The sequence below is a fragment of the Prionailurus bengalensis genome, chromosome A2, assembly GCF_016509475.1.
Source record: "Prionailurus bengalensis isolate Pbe53 chromosome A2, Fcat_Pben_1.1_paternal_pri, whole genome shotgun sequence".
Lineage (NCBI taxonomy): Eukaryota > Metazoa > Chordata > Mammalia > Carnivora > Felidae > Prionailurus > Prionailurus bengalensis.
Genome location: NC_057348.1, coordinates 155,969,857 through 155,992,044, shown reverse-complemented (window position 1 = coordinate 155,992,044; position 22,188 = coordinate 155,969,857). Strand labels below are relative to the sequence as shown.

At 40.5% G+C, this 22,188-nt stretch overlaps 1 protein-coding gene across 1 annotated transcript in view; it reads right to left on the bottom strand.

Moving 5' to 3' along the window:
- LOC122488345 (probable maltase-glucoamylase 2) overlaps window positions 1-22,188 on the bottom strand; it is an 81,944-nt gene that overhangs the window by 11,305 nt on the left and 48,451 nt on the right. The window contains exons 30-44 of the mRNA XM_043589645.1: window positions 22,005-22,130; window positions 20,333-20,461; window positions 18,549-18,656; window positions 16,744-16,806; window positions 15,798-15,932; window positions 14,155-14,239; window positions 12,968-13,106; window positions 10,877-11,010; window positions 10,563-10,597; window positions 10,346-10,462; window positions 9,636-9,784; window positions 9,438-9,522; window positions 8,710-8,766; window positions 8,162-8,286; window positions 5,994-6,082 (exon numbers count right to left, since the gene is read on the bottom strand). Of these exons, the coding sequence (XP_043445580.1) occupies window positions 5,994-6,082; window positions 8,162-8,286; window positions 8,710-8,766; window positions 9,438-9,522; window positions 9,636-9,784; window positions 10,346-10,462; window positions 10,563-10,597; window positions 10,877-11,010; window positions 12,968-13,106; window positions 14,155-14,239; window positions 15,798-15,932; window positions 16,744-16,806; window positions 18,549-18,656; window positions 20,333-20,461; window positions 22,005-22,130 (1,576 nt within the window). The remainder of the gene's footprint in view (window positions 1-5,993; window positions 6,083-8,161; window positions 8,287-8,709; window positions 8,767-9,437; window positions 9,523-9,635; window positions 9,785-10,345; window positions 10,463-10,562; window positions 10,598-10,876; window positions 11,011-12,967; window positions 13,107-14,154; window positions 14,240-15,797; window positions 15,933-16,743; window positions 16,807-18,548; window positions 18,657-20,332; window positions 20,462-22,004; window positions 22,131-22,188) is intronic.

The window sequence follows — 22,188 nt, the reverse complement described above, 5'->3', positions numbered from 1 at the left end:
TGAATTATATCTCAATAAAGCCGTTACCAAAAAAAGTTGAAGGCCCAAGAACAACAAAAAAAGGGTATTACTTTTTTTTACAAAAATATATATATTATTTAAAATTTATGTTAATGTTTATTTTTGAGAGAAAGAGAGAGAGTGCACGTGAGCTGGGGAGGGGCAGAGAGAGAGAGAGGCACAGAATCTGAAGCAGATGTCAGGTTCTGAGCTGTCAGCACAGAGTCTGACATGGGGCTCGAACACACAAACTGTGAGATCATGACCTGAGCCAAAGTCAGATGCTTAACTGACCGAGCCACCCAGGTGCCCCTAAAAATATATATTAAAAAAAAAAATCTGGGGCGCCTGGGTGGCGCAGTCGGTTAAGCGTCCGACTTCAGCCAGGTCACGATCTCGCGGTCCGTGAGTTCGAGCCCCGCGTCAGGCTCTGGGCTGATGGCTCAGAGCCTGGAGCCTGTTTCTGATTCTGTGTCTCCCTCTCTCTCTGCCCCTCCCCCGTTCATGCTCTGTCTCTCTCTGTCCTAAAAATAAATAAACATTGAAAAAAAAATTAAAAAAAAAAATCTTCTACCAGATGAATCCAATCCAGTGTATCATTTCTATTTGTCATAACACTCCCAGGCCTATCACTCTGTGGGTCCCTCAGTCTTTCTGGCATCACACCCATATTTCCAAATCCCTGCTCCACCAGGAGGCTCCACAGGCATCTCAAAATCCAAGTGTGCAAAGTTAATCTCATTATCTCTCATCATTCTCTAAACTGACTTTATTTCCCATGTTCCATACCGTGATAATGGAATTGCTCCCTGCCCAATCACCCAAGCATACAGCTGGCATGCAAATAGTTGGCAGTGACCTTGGCAAGAGGGCACTGATACAGTGTTGAATACCTCGTCACAGCAACTAACTCCTTTTGCTGAAATTTGTCACTCACCAAACAAATCCTTGATTAAAATTTCATCCTTCACATAGGTTTAAGATTGGGAATATTCTAGGTCATTAATAAATACAGTTCTTAAATTTAAAAATGCATTGTAGCATATTATTCTCTTACAAGGTTCAAGTCTGCAACTCTCTCTCTTTTCTTTTTTTTAACAGAGAAAGAGCTCGTGCAAGCAGTGGGGAGGGGCAGAGGGAGAAAGAATCTTAAGCAGACTCCACACTCGGGGTCTGACATGGGGCTCGAACCCATGACCCTGGGATCGTGACCTGAGCCAAAATCAAGAGAGGGGTGCTCAATGGAATGAGCCACCCAGGTGCCTTAAGCCTGTAACTCTCTTAAAATCTAGTAGGTACTTGGTTAATCTCCTTTCTCTGACTTATGGACTTTCTGTGGTCACATTAACCACACTGATTTGAATGTAATGCATCTTAAAGGCTTATCCTGGAATTTTATTTACCTTGTATATTAATGATATGTTTTATTCAGTATCCATGTGCCAGGAATTCTCTCTACACATTAAATCATTTTGTCTGAATAAAAAAATCTATATGATAAGCAGAGGTTTCTAGATGTTAAAGATGAGAAAATGCTGGCAAAGAAATGTTAGGCATCTTTCCAAAAGACATACAACCAATTGGGGCGCCTGGGTGGCTCAGTCTGTTAAGTGTCCGACTTAGGCTCAGGTCATGATCTCATGGTTTGTGAGTCAGGCCCTATGCTGACAGCTCAGAGGCTGGAAACTGCTTCGGATTCTCTGTCTTCCTCTCTCTCTGCCCCTCCCCAACTCACACTCTGTCTCTCTCTGTCTCTCTCTCTCAAAAATAAACATTAAAAAAAAAAAAAAGACACACAACCTGTAAATGATTGAAATGGTATCTGAATCCAGATCTATGGAATGCCACATTCCACGTTCCTCTCCATGGAGTTTACTTATCACATTGAACTTTACAGAACTAATCAAAGACTAAATTGAACTTTGGAAAAGAGTAATCTAATTCTTTCATATTCCTCTCTTTAGCCAGGTTCCACCTCTAAATGAGCAACTGAGTCATTTGAAAAACAGCTCTTTATATACTATATTAAATGAGTATGAGGCTATAAGAAGTATCCATTTACTGAGAAGACATTTAAAGTGCCATCTGCAATATTATCAAAACCTTGGAAATACTTGCGATATATTTAACGAAATATGTGTAAGACCCATGCACTGAAAACTACAAAACAGTGAGATAAACAGGCCAACGTAATTAAAAGTGATAGGTAGACATCCCCAATTGATTTATAGAATCAGTGTAATTGCAGGCAAAAATTCTAGCAAGTTTTTGTTAATTATTACTTGTTAACACAATTTTGAACCCACATTAGTTAACGCAGCGTGACATTGGCATAAGTATAAACGTACAGATCCGTGAAACAGAATAATCCAAAGATAGACTTTCAGCCATACATGACCTATTCACAGCTGATAAAAGTGTCAAGATAATATAACAGGGGAAAGGCTCTGGATCAAATAGAAACACTCGCGGGGGGTGGGGGAGAGAATGAGCCTTCACCATTATGTACAGACAGAATGTAATACAAAATAGCTGAAAGTCCTACATGTAAAAGCTAAAACTGTAAATCTTCAAAAATATAGGAGGGAGAAAAATCTCTGTAACCCTGAGTTAGACCAAGTGATGTTGCGGCGTATAATTTGTATTTGGTCTTCTTCTGGCACAGAACTCTTAAAACCCTTGGATTTTTTCCTAACTGATGAAAACAAAGTATCTTTTGTCATGTTAAGGAGGTGACTTTTGGAATGCACCTCAGGGTCTTGGCTGGTTGCCAGGAGAACCAACCCTGTTATTTGAGGGCTGGAACTTCCAGCCCCACCATGAGACCCTTGCAAGGGCAGAGGAGCCAGAAATGGTATCAGTCGCCAATGGCCAATAATGTAGCCAATGATGCCAAGATAACGAAGCCTCCTTAAAACCCCAGAAGGATGGGGCTTGGAGAGCTTCCGTACTGGTGAGCATGTAGAGATCTGGGAAAAATGCTGCCTCTGGAGAGGGCATGGAAGCTCTGAGCCCCTTCCCACATACTTTGCCCTATGCATTTCTTCCACTTGCTGTTCCTGGCTTATATTCTTTGATAATAGTCTAGTAATCTAGTAAGTAAAATGTTTCCCTAAATTCTGGGAGCTGCTCTAGCAAGTTAACTGAAACTGAGAAGGAGGTTGTGGGAACTTCTGATTTACAGCCAGTTGGTCTGAAGGATAGGTAACAGTGGACTTGAAAGTGGTGTCTGAATCCCAAGCAGGAGTTGTTGGAACTTCCAATCTGGAGTGGGAGGAATGTGAAGTGGGAGAGGGAGGAGGAGGCAGTTTTATGGGACTGAGCACTTAACCTATGGGATCAGATGCTATTTCCAGGTAGATAGTGTAGGATTTGTGTTGAGTTGAAGGACACTAGTTAATGTCCCAGAATTACTAGTTGGCATGGGGGAAACACTCCTCCCACATGTTAGAATTGGTACCAGAATACATTTTAGGCCAAGACGCAAGAAGTACAGATCTTTTCGTCAAGAAAAGCATGAACAAAATGGACTTTTATAAAAATTAAAGTTTGTTTTTTGCAAGATGCTATAGAAGAATTGTATAGGTGAGTTATAGACAGGGCAATGCAAATTGTATCTGATAGAAGGCTGGTATACATAACTCTTATAATAAATATAATAAATAGCTTAATAATAAAAAGATAACCCAATAAAAAATAGGCAAAGGACTTGAAATGATACCTCAATAAGAAGATATACAAAGAGCCAATAAACATAAGATGTTCAATGTCAAGGAAATGCAAATTAAGTCCAGGCAGAGATGCACTATGTACCACTAAAATAGTTAAAATTAAAAAATTTTGTAATGTTTATTTATTTTTGAGAGAGAGAGAGAGAGAGAGAGAGAGAGCGAGCATGAGCAGGGGAGGGGCAGAGAGAGAGGGGGACACAGAATCTGAAACAGCTCCAGGCTCTGAGCTGTCAGCACAGAGCCCAATGTGGGACTTGAACCCACAACCATGAGAGCATGACCGAAGTTGGAAGCTTAACCAACTGAGCTACCCAGGTGCCCCCAAAAGAGTTAAGATTTTAAAAACTGACAATACCAAGTGTTAGTGAAGATGTGGGAAATTGGAACCCTGAAATATTGCCGTTAGTAAGGGGGAGTAGTATAGCCATTTTAGAAAATAATAGGGCTGTTTCTTCAAAAGTTAAATATATGCTTATCACACGGCCCAGCCAGGCAATTTCACTTCCAGGTTTTTACCCAAAGAAAATGCAAACATAGGATTACAAAATGACTTATACTCAAATAATCATGGCAGTTTTACGCATAACGGTAAAAAACATAAAACAACTTAAATATTCACCAATTAGTAAATGGATAAACAAATTCTGGTATACCCATACAATGGAATGTTATTCAGGAATCAAAAAGGTAATAAGCTACTTTTACATGCCACAATATGGCAAAACATTTTGTGACCACACATCATTTTGCTAAGTGAAGGAAACTAAGCACAAAAAGAATAAGCCCTGTATAATTCTATTTACGTAAAACCTAGAGAAGACAGATCTAATCTATAGTGACAGAAGGCATATCAGTGATTGCAGGGCCTGGAACTGGAGGTTGGGAGTGGGCGGGGGTGAGGGGGAAGTTCACTGGAAAGATGCAAATGGGTCTTGAAATTACAAGTTATGAAAATGTTCTGTATCTTGACTTTGGTAGTGGCAATACAACTGTATATATTTGTCAAAACTCATTTAACTGTATACGTGGGATGGATACATTTTGTGTAAATACACCTCAGTCAAGTTGATTAAAAAATTTCACTTCTAGGAATCTACCCTATGGAAATAATATGACATACAAAGGTTAATCCTCGATGTTGTTGGTTAACAATGAAAACAGAAAACATCCTGTATCCTATATAGAGAGCAATTATAGAAAGTGAGATAAATTGTAGCATATCCTTTTATTGGAATATGGCAATCATAATGGTGTTTGTGAAAAGTATATGATAACATCTAGACATATTTCTGTCATTATTTTAAGTGCAAAGAAACAGGATTCAGAAATTAAATATGCAGTATGTTTTCAGCGATATAAAAATTATACATTTTCTTACGTCACATGAAAGCATATAGAAGACTATAGCAAAATATATATATAAAAGAATATATATAAAAGAAATATATAAAATAATACAGCAAAAATATTACTTTTTTCTAGTTTTCTGTCTTTAAAATATTTTCTTTAATGACAATATATTACCCTCATAATGAAGAAAAAAAAGGAGGATATTATTACTGAAAAACAAACCATAATTTCATAAACTGTGACCCGCTGCAAGATTAGAATGTTCTAGTCTACAGTAATAAGGAATGGAAAATGGGCATCAGTTGGTAACAGCGTGTCAGTATGTCTACAGAAACGTCTAAGGAAGAGGATGCTCTGATTATATTGACAAACCCTAATTATCTAAGGTAGCACTGTCATATCCCTCGATTGGAGAAAGAAGGCATGCAAAGTAATATTTCATTGATATAAGCATTTTTTTGACAGTACTTAATACCCTACTTCTGAAACACCAAGAAATTTTCTGAGCTCTAATTTGTCTCCTCAGTGAACCCACTTAGGAGGAAAAGGGTGTCTGGTTACAGATGGCTGGTCCAAATAACAAAGCCAAGTCTGTGACCCACTGAGAATGGATGATATTTGCATCCACACTTTTATCAGAGCAAGGCAGTTAGTTATACAGAGATAGATCACTCCTGGCTGACTCCATAACATCACGTTGTTGAACCTCAAAGCTGGGGACCATACACTGTTCTACAGTAATTACAATGTAATATAAAGAGCAGGAAAAATTGCAAGCATTCTCCCAACACATTCGCTTTACTAACAGTGGCAGAAACAGGTTTAGAGAAACATTTCCAGTTCATGCCAATTCTATCCTGAGCTATGATTTTTCTGCATGCTGTAGGGGGAGCCTGGAAAGCTCATACTTACCAATGCTTTGTCCATCATCCCAGAATATCTGACCTTCAGCTTTCCCATTGTCATCCAAAGCAACAATCAATCCCATAAATTTTTGTCGACTGTGGAAAAAAAGGAGTTTTTTTTTCTCTAGATTATAGGTTGTAAGAATGAAGGAGAGATGCTGTTGAAAATATTACTCAACCAAATCAAAAAACTTAATACATTAAAATTGCACATAAAGTTCTAAAAATAGGTAAAATGAGGTAAAATACAAGATACTTAAAAGCTAATAGAAAAAAACAAATTTAATGAAACATGGTATAACTTCAACTTTCAAAAATCAAAAATAGTTCATAATTAAAAATGTATCTTCTTTACAAAAGAGCTTATTGCATGTTGCTTACATATTAAAGTTTCCTAGATAGTTTAAAAAAGAATTTTGTGGGGCACCTGGGTAGCTCAGTCGGTTAAGCATCCAACTTCAGCTCAGGTCGTGATCTCACAGTTTGTGGGTTCGAGCCCCATGTTGGGCTCTGTGCTGACAGCATGGAGCCTAGAGCCTGCTTCAGATTCTCTGTCTCCCTCTCTCTGTGCCCTTACCCCACTCATTCTCTCTCTCTCTCCTTCTCTCTCTCTCTCTCTCTCTCAAAAATAAACATTAAGAAAAAAATTTTGTTTTTGAAAATTTTACACATAAATGTATATTATATAACATATGAAAACATAAATACCATTAAAATGAGATGTACTTAGATATATATCTATGTAAATATATTTTGCAAATAGAAATGGATTACATCTCAAAGGATGTATATACAAACTAATTTTCATTAAGTGCAGTCATATTTAAATTATTTTAATAAAAGAAAATATTTGTTTGAAATTTTGAGGTGGTTTTCTTATAGTAGAGACTTATAAATAATTATGGTAAATAAACACCAAATATGTATAATCAATGTCTTTTAATTTGAATACATCTCAAAATATTTAATTTCTTAAAGATTTAATTTTTTTTAAGTTTATTTATTTATTTGGAGGGAGAGAAAGAGGGTGCATGCGTGCGCACACACAAGCAGAGGAGAGACAGGGAGACAGAGGGAGAGAGAAGATCCCAAGCAGGCTGCGTTGTAGGTGCAGAGCCCAATCCAACAAACCACGAGACCAGGACCTGAGCCAAAATCAAGAGTCAGATGCTCAGCCGACTGAGTCACCCACACACCCCTTAAAGATTTCATTTGTAGTAATGAATATGAACTTGTTACTCATGATCTTTGTGTGAATTAAAAATAGACACTTAAAAATGAAATATTCATACTCCACTTTCACACATATTATAAGTAATAGGATAAGATGTGAATTCCTTAGGAAGAAAACCACCCAACAACCCTTCAGTAGCTTCCAGATTGCTATAGAATAAAATGCAAAGTACTTGTCCTGGCATTTACAGCCCTCCAGGATCTGGTCCTAACCTGCTTGAACTTTATTTCTTTCATCTCTCTCCCTTATCTTTGCTCCAATTAAACTGAATGGTTTACTCTTCCCCAAACCAAACTCACTTTTCACCTTTGGTTCTTTAATACTCCCAGAATATGTCTTTTCCTGTCTTCATGTTTTCAAATCCTACTTTTTATTCAACGCTCAGCCCAAAGCTGTCTTTCATGTTAAACCATGATTTACACCACAAGGTGGAGCTAACTTCTTCCCTTTTGAATGGTTCTTGGTCTTTTTATCTCTGCCTCTCTTAACATAACGTGTTCTCCTTAATTTAACACACACACACACACACACAAATAAAAACATAACTACATAAATATAAGTATACAATCTCTCCTGAGTTGACCAAAGTAGACCTTGGAAGGAGTACTGAATCATCCTTGGGTTGCCATCAAATCAAAGAGCTCATTAATATTCCCAACTTTTGTAGTAGTGTGGAAAGAGGCACACACTACTGCCTTCAAGGAAATTTTTGCCCCAGGCCTTGGACACAGAGCTACAGTAAAAGTTCTCCCCAGGACTGATGGTATGAATGAATGCACCCTCCCCCAGATTCCACTCAGAAGGCATTTACAGAATTGAATCAATGAAATGTCTGTTATTTGGTTTATTTATCCACAGAGCCCTGGTTAAAGTGGTCAGCCCCCTGTGAGGCTACCTCATTATGACAAAGTGAGGCCAGCAACACCTTTGCTCCTCCTTACCTGGCCTGAGTGTTCATTGCAGGCTCTTGCCAAGGCAGGATGTAGCCTCCTCTGATATGAAGGTTGATGTGGTCAAGGGGAGCCTCCAGGGTTTTCCAGTAACCTGTTGACGCATTGCCAGATTCCTAGAAGAGAGAAGATAGGCAAGTAAGGATGACAGATAAATCGATGAAATGAACAGATGCATGCTTTCGTACAAGTTTTTCCTTTCTAAGGCAGCATGTTGGAAAGTCAGCAAGAAACTACAAGTCTAAGCAGGAAAATCTCTGATTTTCAGCATTGTTAAAAACTCTGGAAAGCTATTCTTTTCTCTGTATTCTCCAGAAAAGGTGGGGATGGAGTTAAGAGAGAAGGCAGTGTGATATGGGATGTCAGATTTTACCTATTTATGCTTTTGTGGATGCTTTTATTTTAGCAAACCTTTTTGGTTGAAAGGTTGAAAATGATTGCCTTAGAAATTATGTGCCTCAAAGCCAGGACAAAGTGCTGGCTGCCCTTCTGGCCAGCATGGACCAATCTGGTTCTTCACAAAATAGGTTTGTTCTTACCGTGCTGTAGTCGTACCAACGGGCTCTGGGAAAATAAGCTTGGATCTCAAAAGTGTTCTGAAACATAAAATTGACACGTTGTTGTTATGTATACTCTAATAACTTAATCTTGATTTTAAAAATTCTTTCTGTAGAACTTAGGCTAAAAAAATGGTAATTTTATTAATGGTTTTAAGAGTTTGGGAAGTGTAGTCAAAAAAAGATCTGGGAAAATTCTTCAGACACATTGAAAAATACATTTTTTAAAAAGGTAAACTTCATAAGATGCAGGGTAACAAGACACTAGAGTGAAAAATCAGCTGGTGTTGTGAAGTTATCATTAATGGAGATTTTGAAAGAAAGTGATTTCCTGGGGCTCAGTTGGTTAGGCCTCTGACTTTGGCTCAGGACATGGCCTCACAGTTCATAGGGTTGAGACCCGCTTCAGGCTCTGTGCTGACAGCTGGGAGCCTGGAGCCTGCTTCAGATTCTGTGTCTCCCTCTCTCTCCCTCTCTCTCTCTCTCTCTCTCTCTCTCTCTGCCCTTCTTCCACTTATGCACTCTCTTAAATAAACAAACAAACAAACAAACAAATAAATAACATTTAAAAAAGAAAAAGATCTCCTTTATTTGTTCTAGAAAGGTATTTGCCACAAAAATAGTGAGTGGGACAAAATGATCTTTAAAATGCCCTTCCTGTACTTTAGATTATGTGACTGAGGGTTTCTGATCTCTGATGGAAAACTCACACTTTCCAGCACGGGGCTGATTAAGATAGCAGGGCCCAACATAAACTGACGGTCTATATCCCATGTTACTCTGTCATTTGTAAACCTTAAAAAAAAAACAAAAACAAAGCATGAAAAATCCAGGAAACTGTTAGGACTCTTGCAGAAGACCATTCACAAGACAGGCCAAACCTCCTTGGGGATCCAGGCTGTACTCACTCATGGAGAAGGGGTCGGACGACAGTGCTGCCCTCAACGTGAGCTTTATGCATCAAAGTGTAGAGGTAAGGCAGCAGGGCGTATCTGGTCTGAAGGACTTTTCTTGAGTACATCTCGAAGGTTGAATTCCAGGACACAGGATCTTGTCTCTAAAGAGATAAAGGCACACGGGGCAGATACTCTTTATGCCATCGTAATGGTATCAGAAAAGGGTCAGCAGGCACATATCCCACGTGTCTGTGACATAAATCTCACCCTTCATTGCTATCCTGCCCTTTCTCTTGCCCCTACTGTCCTACTAAACTAGTGCTTCTTGCTTCCCACTCTTAAGTGGACCCTTAAGTCCTCTGCACAGGTGTGGCCTTGGCCCTGCACAGGTCTAGAGAGATGGGTCTCTGTGCCCACCAACGTAGCTTGAATGGACTTGAGTAAAATAAAAACTCTCTAAAGAAGATGAGTTTCTTTTCTTTTAGCCCCATGGGGAGCTATAAACCCTTCTTTCCTCATAGGCATGAATCCCCCCAAGAGATGAGCAAAAGTGTATTCTCGAAAATTGCTTAGAACTCTGGGATTGTGAACTCTGTGGATTTTCTAAGAACCGGAGGTGCTGATTTATGACTTTTCCTTAACAAATAAGTATGATATTTTGGAGAGTTAAAGAGAAGTTGTGATTTGAGGACACAAAACTGTGGCATCCACTTCTGCCTTACCCTTGTCCCGATGGTGTTGTGGTTTCTGGAAAATGGGTAAAAGGCCCCCAGTTGCATCCAGCGAAGACACATCTCATATTCGGCATTTCCAAAGAACCCACAAATATCTGCTCCTGTCTGAGACGATGCAAAACCAGAGCATGAGGTGGGACTTTTGCAGGCTGCAGACATGTTGGCATCTGACTGAACGATTAAAAATGGCCCCACTATAACTTACATAAGATATTCCAAAGAGACTGAACTCCATCATGCCTGCAATGAGAAGATACAGCCGTGTTGGGTGAAGTAGCTCTTTCAGAGGGTAGGTTTGACCTGTCTCTTCCATACCCTATTTGGAAGCCCCAGGCCGCTCATGATGAAAATACCAAAAGATGGGTATGGATTAACACTCTCACCCGCATAGAGGGAACTCCGCTCCTGCTGCTTCCCCTGCCCACATGGATCATGACTAGACATAACCAGTGCGGCTACAGAGCACATGATCCAGTGCCCTCCCCGCCAGCAGAGGCCCCCGGGAGGAGGCCCACTCACCAATGATAGACTTCCTCAGCTGGTCCCACGCGGCCGTGTTGTCTCCCAGCCAGTGACCTCCCCAGCGGCCAGAAGAAGGGAACGTGGAGCGGGTGATGACGACCCCTCGCTGTCCTGTCACCGCCTGCACGGCTCTGGATGGAGGTGAACAAGGAGGTGAACTGAGGGTGAATTTGAGAATGAACAGTCATGGAACTTTACATTACGTTACATTACATTTACATTACAGAGAGTAGCTTCAGCCTGGAGTGTGAGGCAGCAATGGTGTTCCATTTGGAGCCAGAAAGCTTCTTCCCTGAAAGCATCTGCTATTTCAAGGTGATGCTAAGAGTCATGGCAAGACAACGGGAGATCTATCATCATCTAAATGTGGATTCCCTTTCTTAAAAAAACTGAATTAACTAGTTGTCTACATAGAGGTGGGAGGATGGAGTGGGGTGAGGGGTGACACAGGTGTTTATGGAACAATTACTCTAACCCAGGTATTTTCCTGATCACCCCCATGTACACGGTCTCACAACCTCATGAAGAAGGTTTCCTTGGCCTCCTTTTACTGTTAGAAAATTGAGGCTCAGAGTTAGACAATTTGTCAAAAGACATTTAAGGAGCAAGGAGGAAGATCTAGGACCCAAATAAAAATATATATGACTATAGCTCTTTGGTAATATTCTCTCTACTACACTAGTCCTCACTAGGTCAGATAAAGTTTGCACACAAGGACAGATATGCACAAAAGATGTTCAAATATCTCTCTAAGGAAGGCGGATCTTCAGCCAGTAGCCTCAGTGAGAAAATAAAAACAATTGTGTAAGACTGAAAAATCAATGTAACAAAAGGGGAAGTCTATTAACAGATCCTCGCACATAATGCAATCCACATATTTGCTGAAGAATGCATTGCAAATCAATAGACACCGATGAATTATTCAATAAACGATGTCAGGAAGAGAGGCTAGCTACTGTGGTGGAGATTCATCCATTTAGGTTGCTTCCAATATTTCACACCAAAACAACCACGCACATGGATGGACACACACACATGCACTTACACGTGTACACACACACACACACACACACACACACACACATATCCAACAGATAATGTGAAGGTCTGAAACAAGGCAGGGTTACAGAGGAAGGGTAGATGTGTCTGAGGCAAAAAGCTCGATTGTCACCATTTCAGAACTCTGGAAATTAACCAGCCATAGAAAGAAATGAAAATCATCTATCCAAGAAAAACAATAAAGTCTTGGCAAGACAGTGAAGTCTGTGGCATTTGAACTTGGGGCTCTTCCCAGCTGACCCCATCCCTAGTTCAGTGGCTCCAAAACCCAGCAGCCTCAGCAGCCTCCGAGGTCTGACCTCTTTTGGGGCTCTGTTAAAAGCGCTATCCCCAGAGCACAATTAATACTGTTTTCTAGCTTCCAGCCCCCTGGCAAATCTCTATTCCCAGGGTGTTGTGGCCATTTGATTGGACTCAGAGCTCAACTCAGCAGGGAGAAAAAATTCCCAATCGAGGGATTTACCAAAACAATAACAATTTTCTGGCACCATCATAGGTACTCAGGCTGTGGTTCAAGTCAAGACAAACACAGCTTGGCTGGTTTTAGAGTAAATCCTGGAGAAGTAGAACCATGGAGAACTTTGTGAAACTCCTACATATTCCTGGGGATCGAAAAGACTGTACATGCCCAAAGCTCTGTGCACGTCCAGGAGAGAGCCATGGAAGGAGGAAGTTTCAGTGACTCACTCCTGGCTTAACTTGAAGTCCTCAGTAAGCAGGAAGTGAAAGGTAATGCTGTCTTAAGAAACCTCCCCAAGTTTGAAGGTGTGGCTTCTCAGATTTATTCCCTTGGCAAAGGGTTAAAGACATAGAGTCAAGGCATCTAAGGTGACCAAGAAGGCCTTAACGTTGTTTTCAGTTGGCGAAACTTGAGGTAGGCTTTTCTTTTCTTTTCTTTTCTTTTCTTTCTTTCTTTTTTTTTTTTGAGTTTGTTTAAGTCATCTCTATACCCAGTGTGGGGTCTTAATTTATGATCCCAAGAGTCTCATGCTCTTCCTACTGAGCCAGCTGCTCTAGGAACACACTCACTCGTAGGTGGGTCTGGTCTGGGCCCATCCGTACAGGCTGTGCACGTCATAGTGTCGCACCCGTGAGCCGTCTGGCAGGATCTGCTGACTCTCCATGCACAGGGTCTTGCTGCTAAGGCCCATGTCCCTGGACTCCAGATCTGAACAGAAATGCCAAGTTATTGCCCAAACATCTTGCTTTGTACGTTCACTAGAAATGCCCATTGTCTCGGTATTTCTCCATTTCAATCAACGACTTTGTTACCAGGGACAGTTCCAATTTCAAGAATTATTTTGTCTATAAAAACAACATCCTGTAACATTTCAATTAATGAAGGGTAAGGACAGGGTATAGACTTAGGAAAGCCACGCTTCATTTTCCTCTGATACTTATAGAGTGTTGTCAATCACACACTTATCAGCACAATCAACTCTTCTGTTGTTATGATTGTTTCTTCCACTAGATGGTAACATTCTCAAGGGAATGGATCTTTTCAAGCAACCATCTTAAGATCTCTACATTTTCTGATTTGTTAGTACTTGTCTGATAGGCAAATAGTAAGGGAGGAAGGAGAAAAAGGAAGGAGGGAAGAAAGAAAGGAAGGGAAGGAGGGAGGGAGGAGAGAAAGGGAGGCAGGAGTTGGTGAGTGACCAGTGACCCAGACCTCAAGAAACTTAGATTACAAATTTTGTCTCACAAACTACTGGTAAGAGGGTGAGTCGCTTCCTTCCCCTGGGTTTCCGAAAGGTGAGAGGGTTCAGTGTTCTGAGATACCTTGGGGGTCAGGTCCTATGATGTTCTGTTTCTGTTTGTACCACAGGACTACTAGGGTATGTCCTTCATGAAGTATCTGTGGACATGGGCAGAAAGAGTGCAGAGCCTAGATTTTCACTCTCTAATGAAAAGACTGTGGTGTGTGTGTGTGCGTGCATGCGTGTGTGTGTGTGCAGTGGGTTCAAGTTTGAACAATCAGCTCATAGTTATCAATGTAATCACGTATTGCTTGGTTTCTTTTATAATACATCATGTCATTATTTCTATGCTTGATTAGTAATTTACACTTGTTCAAGGTTATTCTACTTGGGGTTTTATGTCATGTGTACAAGTGTTATCTTTCTCTAAAATTAAGCTTCACTTTGACAATAAGAGGAAAACTTTCAGAGTTTTTGAGTTGGGAAGTAATTCGATGAAGTAATCAGTTTACATACGTGGCATGTAGGGTGGCTTGTTAAGACTTTTATCGCTGCAGCCCCTGACAGATCCATCCACAAAGTTTGATGGCTCATTCATGTCCTGCAATGAGTTAACAAGAAAGATTGTGTGATGTCAGAGGCAGTGTGGTCTTTACTCTGGAGGACACCGACCTAATGGAGATGAACACATCTTATTTAAGCCCTCAGCTAGTCACTTCATGGACTCTATTTACTCTAAGACATTGACCCAAAAGGACTCTAAGAATCCACATTGGTGTCAATAGACTGCCAAACTCCTAGTTTACCTGGCATTTTTAAACTTGTGAGGATTATTTCATAGTGGCAAAAATATGGAGAATATGCTGGATCCATGACCTAAGATAGATTTCTTGATCCATTTCCCCACACAAAAAGCCCAAGTTTGTTTTCCTGTGTGTGAATCACTCACTTCTTATCTGTGGCCAATAGTTGCCATTATCTTCCCCTCCTCTTGCTTAGTCCACTAGCTTGGACTAATTCTGACACCAGCAGAGACCAAGCGCAAGGAGGACTGTCTCGCTTTCTGCAGTAGATGCAATCCTGAGGAGTTGTGGGTAACTCAGAAACAAAGCTGGAAATCAAATCATACTTGGGACGATTTATCACTTAATTGCAAGAAGCAGTGATTCCCAAAGTGAATGTTCACTGCCTACTTTGTTAGCAGAAAGGTTAAAGTTTTGTAAAGTGAACTACCTTAAACAGGCCATACTAAGGGCAAAGGCAAGTATTTGGGGACCTATTCACTATTTTGAGTTTTCCAGCCATGTCTTCCCTCCAGCAAAACAAATACCCCAAGTAATCAGTCTCCCTGTTCCTCAGAGCTACCCACATCTCTATACTATTTGGTTTGCCTGTTTGGGCTAATCTTTCATGTGTCTGCTCTGTGTCTGTCTATCCCGAGGGTAGTGGCCAGAGAAACCTCAGGGCTGCCAGTGGGCTTATATGTTTGTCTCTGGATGAATAACGAGCTACTTTCAGCCTAGCCGAGACCTGTGAAGCTCTTGACAGCTGGCCTAGAATATGCTCAGGATTTCAGGCCATTGGACAGTGGTAAAGGAAACTGAAACACGGATATGCCTCCCACCCCTAGAAAAACACAAATAGCCATATGTCCCAGAGACATTTCAGGAAGCCCTACTCTTAAGCCCAACTGACATGTGTAACAAACATGTCAGCAGGCCTTTAAAGATGATCCTGCACCAGCACTATGGCGAGCATCTATTTTCTCTTGGATTCATGCCTTGTTGGCCCCATTTCTGCCCTGTATCACACACTCGGGCTCCCCTAGCATTAGCTTCTGGGTAGTTTGGCCAATGGGAGGCAATGGCCAGCAACTGGAGGGTGGGAGATAAGAGAATCTGGGGTATTTATCCCTCTCCCTCTTTCTCTGGCAGCATCTCCAGTAGTGGGACATTTCTTCCATGGGCTCCAGCTTCTGCAGCGTGTTTCTGGGAAGACCCACAATCATCTCTTTGCCTCTGGGGGTCCAGCACCTCAATTCTGCAACAGTGTTCCTCTCATTCTTCCACCCTTAGCTCCCTGCTTTGCTAGTCTTGAAATTGCCTCTCCATGGTTTGACTGATAGCATTTCCAAAGAAAAACCACTAAGGGGTACTTACAATCCACAATCCATCAAACTTCAAGCTCTTCTTTGGCTCTTGAGGGTTCACATAGAGCTCCTGTATTTCCTTCTTCCACCATGCAGCTGTGCTATCACGTAAGAAGTCAGGAAAAGCAACGTAGGCTCTGTACAGCTGTAAGAGTAACACATGGTTGGGTGTTCACCTGTCTGGGAAGGGGAGTCTGGGGACAAGGAAGGGGGGATGAGCAGGTGCTTGTGCAAGACAATGCCCCACTCAGGGTCTGACCTAACCTCAGCTCTGCTGTTACTGCTACAGAGTTTACTGTGAGCACAAAAAGATCAGAGAAGGCTGATTGCATTCTTCATTCTTCTAGAAGGAGGTTACATAGTCTTAAATCCCCTTTAAATGTGAGATTTGCTTTTATGACTGGGCCTTTAATCATATGAGTTGGAAAATTAAATGACTGTGTATAAATGATCGGACTTTGGAAACACAAATGTTTTTCCTACACTGGCCAAATAAAGGAGACCAGTCATCCAGGGAAAAGTGAGCTGCAGAGTGAAGGGGATGCTAGATGCCCAGGCTGATATGGCAGCAACTACTGAGATCAAAACCACTACTCCTTCAAACTGACAGGCACATTTTTTTTTCAGATGTAGACAATTCATTAAAAAGCCAGTGCACTCATAACCTCCCCAGTGAAAATATTCTGGACTTTCGTTCATTGTTTTTCAGACAACATTGGATTTAAACAAAATGCAACCCGTTACAGGCACACACATGAAGATATTTCATTTGATTTCCTTCTACATATTTCCAGATAAGTTGTTTATTGTGTTTTCTGTTTGAGGATCTCCTTCTACCAATAAATTATCAGCTGACAACCATGCTCAAGGAGCTGCCTTAACCAAGCACTGGAATAAAACTCAGAAGGATCCAGATGTTTAGGGCAATGTGAACAAAAATCTGCACATAACTATACCTTAACCTGAGTTTCATGGTCAAGGGTGGCATCCACCTTCACATTGGGCAAATCTGGCCAAACCTAGAAAAAAAGAAAAAAAAATTAAAACCTGCACAAGACATTGCATATGGACCATGAGATGATTCATGTGTTAGACTCCACTGACATGCTTCTCCATATAATTCTTGGAGATCTTTGTCATTAATTAAATTGTAGGATCTGAATATATGGAATTCTGTTGGGGAGAAATAGGCTGTGGTCCCTTGACTCATTCCATAAGTCTTCAAACTCATTAAGTTCAAAAATAAAATAAACTAAATCTGTTTTAAATGGAATACTACTTGGCAATGAGAAAGAATGAAATCATGCCATTTGCAGCAACATGGATGAAACTAGAAGGTATTATGCTGAAATAAGTCAGTCAGAGGAGGACAGATATCATATGTTTTCACTCACATGTGGATCTTGAGAAACTTAACAGAAGGCCATGGGGGAAGGGAAGGGGAAAAAAATAGTTACAAACAGAGAGGGAGGGGGCAAACCACAAGAGACTCTTAAATACAGAGAACAAACTGAGGATGGATGGGGGTGGGGGTAGGGGAAAATGGGTGATGGGCATTGAGGAGGGCACTTGTTGGGATGAGCACTGGGTGTTGCATGTAAGCCAATCTGACAATAAAGTATATTCATAAAACATATATCTGTTGAACAATCACCTTTCAAATGATTGCTTTGCTGTCTGTCATAGACATATAACAAAATTATCTTTATAAATAAGAAATTTAAAGCATGAATCTAAAGAAATAGGGTTGATTTCCATTCACAACCCATAAACTTAGCCTCAGGAATCTTAAGCAGCATCGTAACTTATTGGGGACCTCTAATACACGTAGCATTAAAAAATCCATAGTTTTAACCACTTGCATCTTTAACTAGAAGGACATTAACTATATAAGTGATTCATTCATTCATTCATCAGACACTTAATGAGCACTTACTATGTGACAGGCACTCTACTACAATCTGTATCTACTGAGACTTAAGTAAGAAATAGTCCTTGTTTTCTAAGAGTCCACAGATAAAACAGGCATGCTGTGTTAAATGCTATACTCTCTGAGAAAAACAATATAGAAAAGGGAGGAAATAGGGAGAGCGAAACTGGTCACTGAATGCTTCATAGGAGGGCAATTTGACTTGGTCTTGAAGTGCAGATATAATCTAGGTAAGCTGAGAAGGCAACATCCAAAGATGCAGTAAACATGGCCTGGACCTAACACAACAGGAAGTAGCACAGTACAGTTACAGAGCAGAGTCTGAATCCCGGCTGAGAGCCACTGTCAGCCAGGGTCAGGAAGTTCATCTAAAATCCTGTTGCTATAAATCAAACAGATGAGGACTGAGTCACAAAAAGGAACTAAGGAAGACAAGAGGAAGAGGAAAATCCATAGGACTTAATGGTTTATTTAGATATGGAGGATGTTAAGGAGCATAGGTTAAAGACGAATGCAAGTTTTGAGTGTGGGTTACTACCAGACACAGATTTCAGAGCCATTCTCAGAGGAATTCTTTAGGTTTGTTACATGACCAGCTGGAATATATAAGGAGTGGAGCACCAGAATATTTCCAGACAATAAAACAAAGCTCACTGATATTTTAGACAATTAGACCTGTAACCTTGGTCTTATTAATCAGCATCAGGCAAACGTCTATGCATTCATAATTTATCAATTACCCAATATATATTTCCAAGACTTATTGACAGCCTCTTTCAATCAAGACATTCTGGTGCCGATTAATTATGGGCATCTTCTCCCAAGGCTTACCTTTCCCCAGACGATTTCATTGTTATCAGGCCATTTGATGAATACGTCGTTTTCCTGCCCTCTCTTGAATGTGGGATAATGGGTCTCGTTGCCAGAAATGGCTGGGTCCTGCAGTGAAAGGGTTTAAAACAGCAAGCATGAGGAACACATCTCCAAGACAACAAACAAAACCAAGATACCCATAGATAATTTGCCTTATGTCTACAAAATTACTGAGGAATAAAGTATGCTATCTGAAAACATTCCTGGAGACAAACCAGGTTAATAAGACATTACCCTCATGTGAAGAAAGCCAATTCATTGTGCTTCTACAGTATAATATCAATATTCCTTCAGACTACGAAGCTCCTTTCTTATGTCATGTCATGTCATGTCATGTCATGTCATGTCATTTCATGTCTCCATGGCCCACCCTGTGTATCAAAAGTGGCTTCCCTGTTCACCTCATCCCATACCTGCCTCACTTACTCTATAGTACCCTATTTCACAATTGTCATATAAATTATCACTTTTTGAAATTATTTTTCTTTATTGTTTATTTATTGGCCATCTCTGTTCAATAGAATAAAAGCCCTGTAAGAAAAAGGATATCATCATTAATTTAGATTATACACACACATACACACACACACATGCTTTGTAGAAGTGATTTTCAAAGACAAGTATTTAATTCATACTTGAATGAACGAGAGAATGAATAAAAGTCAGCAAATAATCCTCTATTTTTTGGATGCCAGAAGGGAGGATCATTTGCAGATAACTACTTCTGTGTTTATCAAGATACAGCTTCCAACGCAAAATAATAAATTTATGTTCTGGATCTTAGCTCAGTTATTTGTGAGGTTCGTTAAGAAGAAATAAGTCCCCTGAGCCTCACCACTGCTGGGTAATGATACAACTGGAGGGGTTTTTGAACCTCCTAAGGTAAGGATAAGACTAGGATATAGCTGTTCCCTCTGAGGCACAGCCTGAAACAGTGAGGATTTCGGGGTATTGTTGCTATATTCATTGTATCGATCCATGGTTCTAACTCTACCAAGAGAATCATCATAATAAATTACATCCCAGTGGCACTCAGTTATGAAAAATAAATATTGTAAAGCATCACCTTTTGAAAGCCATTCTTCATTTGTTCTGTCCTTTGTTTATCTGCTTTTTAAAACTTAATTTTAGGGGCGCCTGGGTGGCGCAGTCGGTTAAGCGTCCGACTTCAGCCAGGTCACGATCTCGCGGTCCGTGAGTTCGAGCCCCGCGTCGGGCTCTGGGCTGATGGCTCAGAGCCTGGAGCCTGTTTCCGATTCTGTGTCTCCCTCTCTCTCTGCCCCTCCCCCGTTCATGCTCTGTCTCTCTCTGTCCCAAAAATAAATAAAAAACATTGAAAAAAAAATTAAAAAAAAAATAAAACTTAATTTTATTTTAAGTTTATTTATTTATTTTGAGAGAGAAAGAGAGGGAGGTGGGGAGGGGCAGAGAGAGAGAGGGAGAGAGAGAGAAGCCCCAGCAGGCTCCTCACTGTCAGCGCAGAGCCTGATGCAGGGCTCCAACACATGAAGCGTGAGATCATGACCTGAGCTGAAACCCAGAATCGGACACTTAACCGGCTGAGCCACCCAGGTGCCCTTGCTTTCTAAAACTTTAAAAAATATAAAGAGAGTTTCAAAGAAAGTTGCAAAAAATGTGCAGGGAGGTCTTGCGTTACTCTTTATCTAGTTTCCCTCAATGTTTCTATTTTAAACTCATGAGCACAGAAACAGAAAATGGGCTCTAGTCTTCTAAATACCTACCAGAATGAGAACAAATCTCATGCCATTTTTCTTCATTTGGTCAATCAAGAGACCGAGGTTTTGGAAGCTGGGGCTGAGAGTGAAGTCCAGCTTCCGGTCCATGTAATCGATGTCTACATGCTGGACATCCTACAGGAAGGAGCAAGCAAGACACTGGGGCTCCTGTGGCGGTATGCCTCAGGGCACACAAACCATCCTGCCAACCCCAGCTTGGGCCCCTCCTACTTTATCCCATACTCCCCTACACTGACTTTTCAATTCTGCTGATTGAGATTGCTTTCTGATTCCTACCTACAGATCACCTGTCCCCATCTTTCTCCTGTTCCCCCAGCTGGAATTTCCTCTCCTTTCCTTCCTTCCATTCATGTTTTTACCACTTTTCAAACTTCAAACTCAGTGAGCCTATCAAACCAAGTGCTAGTTGAGTGTTCAAGGGTAGAAAGCAGGGCTTCTCTGAGAAACAGAAAAAACTGTATCTATTTCTCACCCTCTGGTAAACCTGATTGAATTTATTCACATTTAGAATTACATTATTGTATAGCTTCCTCGAATGTGTATATTTCTGCCATCCTATTTGACTGGATGGTCCTTGAGATGAGAACCTTATCTTCCTTTTTCTCTATACACTACGAAACCTGGCTTCTGTACATGAAAGTTAATCAATCCAGGATTGTGGGATGATTGCTAAAGCGGTTAATACCTAGTTGAAAAAAAGAGATGTTTCTTTTTGTATGAAGATGAAAAATCACCCTTACGACTCTAAGTAAAACTTGTTTGAGGGAGCAGAGACTTGTGCATAAGCCAAAGCTTGGAAAACAATGAATTGACATATATATTATTAACACTGATCACCTTGGTGAGGTAGATCTCTGGACTTTTTTCATCTTTTAATTTTCCTCCCCTTTCTGATTTACATTTAATAAATTTATGGAAGAGTAGTATATAAAAAGAAAACACTTAAGGCTGGATGAATGTTTCAAATTATCTTTGATGAGAACATCATAACACTTGATTTTATTCTCATCCTCCAGTCATTAATTGTCCTCTAAACTCTCAAGAGGTGGACTGAAAGCAGAAAAAGAGCATGAGTGATGAGAAACTGATGATTATGGAGGAGAAAGGGCATGCTGTCTTTGGAATTCTGCATGCTGACAGCAATGGACTGCCCTTTTTGGGGCTTATGAAGGAGACTAGGTTGTCTTTATACGATATGCATATACGTGCTTTAGAGAAGACGAAGACTTGTTTTAACTGCGTTCTTTCATATTGGCATTTTATATCCATCCTCTCCAAGAACAATCATAGTATAATCTAGAAATGTCTTACTACTCTTGACATGATACTCACTTAGAAGTCCCCAAAGTTCTGGTTTAAGACCAGCCATGCCTACTGGAGGATATTCCTGGCAAAATACAGTGAGTAACTATACCCTCCAATCACAGTGCTAACTTGCTGAAGGATTAATGCATCTCTCAATTCTGAATGTTTGATTTAAAAGGGTGGCATGAAATACATTTAAAAAGCAATGTATTTCACATAAGACTAGCTCCACAGCTACAGTTTCCTTACACTGAAAGTGTCAACAGTAATTTCTCTGAAGATGTTTTCAATCCATAATTAGGCACAATTCCCCATAACTAATTAGACCACAGGCTGAGTGGGTGATCCATACATAGGGAATCTGGGCCGCCATCATTGCCTCATACAATTGGGAGATCTCCTTATCATTTTCGTATCCATAGCGACTTAGCTGGAATCCCAAGGCCCAGTATGGAGTCATTGCTGGCCGACCAATCAACTAGAATAAAGAAGAAAAATGGGTCCAGAAGACTTTTTGGGAAAGAGAAGAAAAGCCT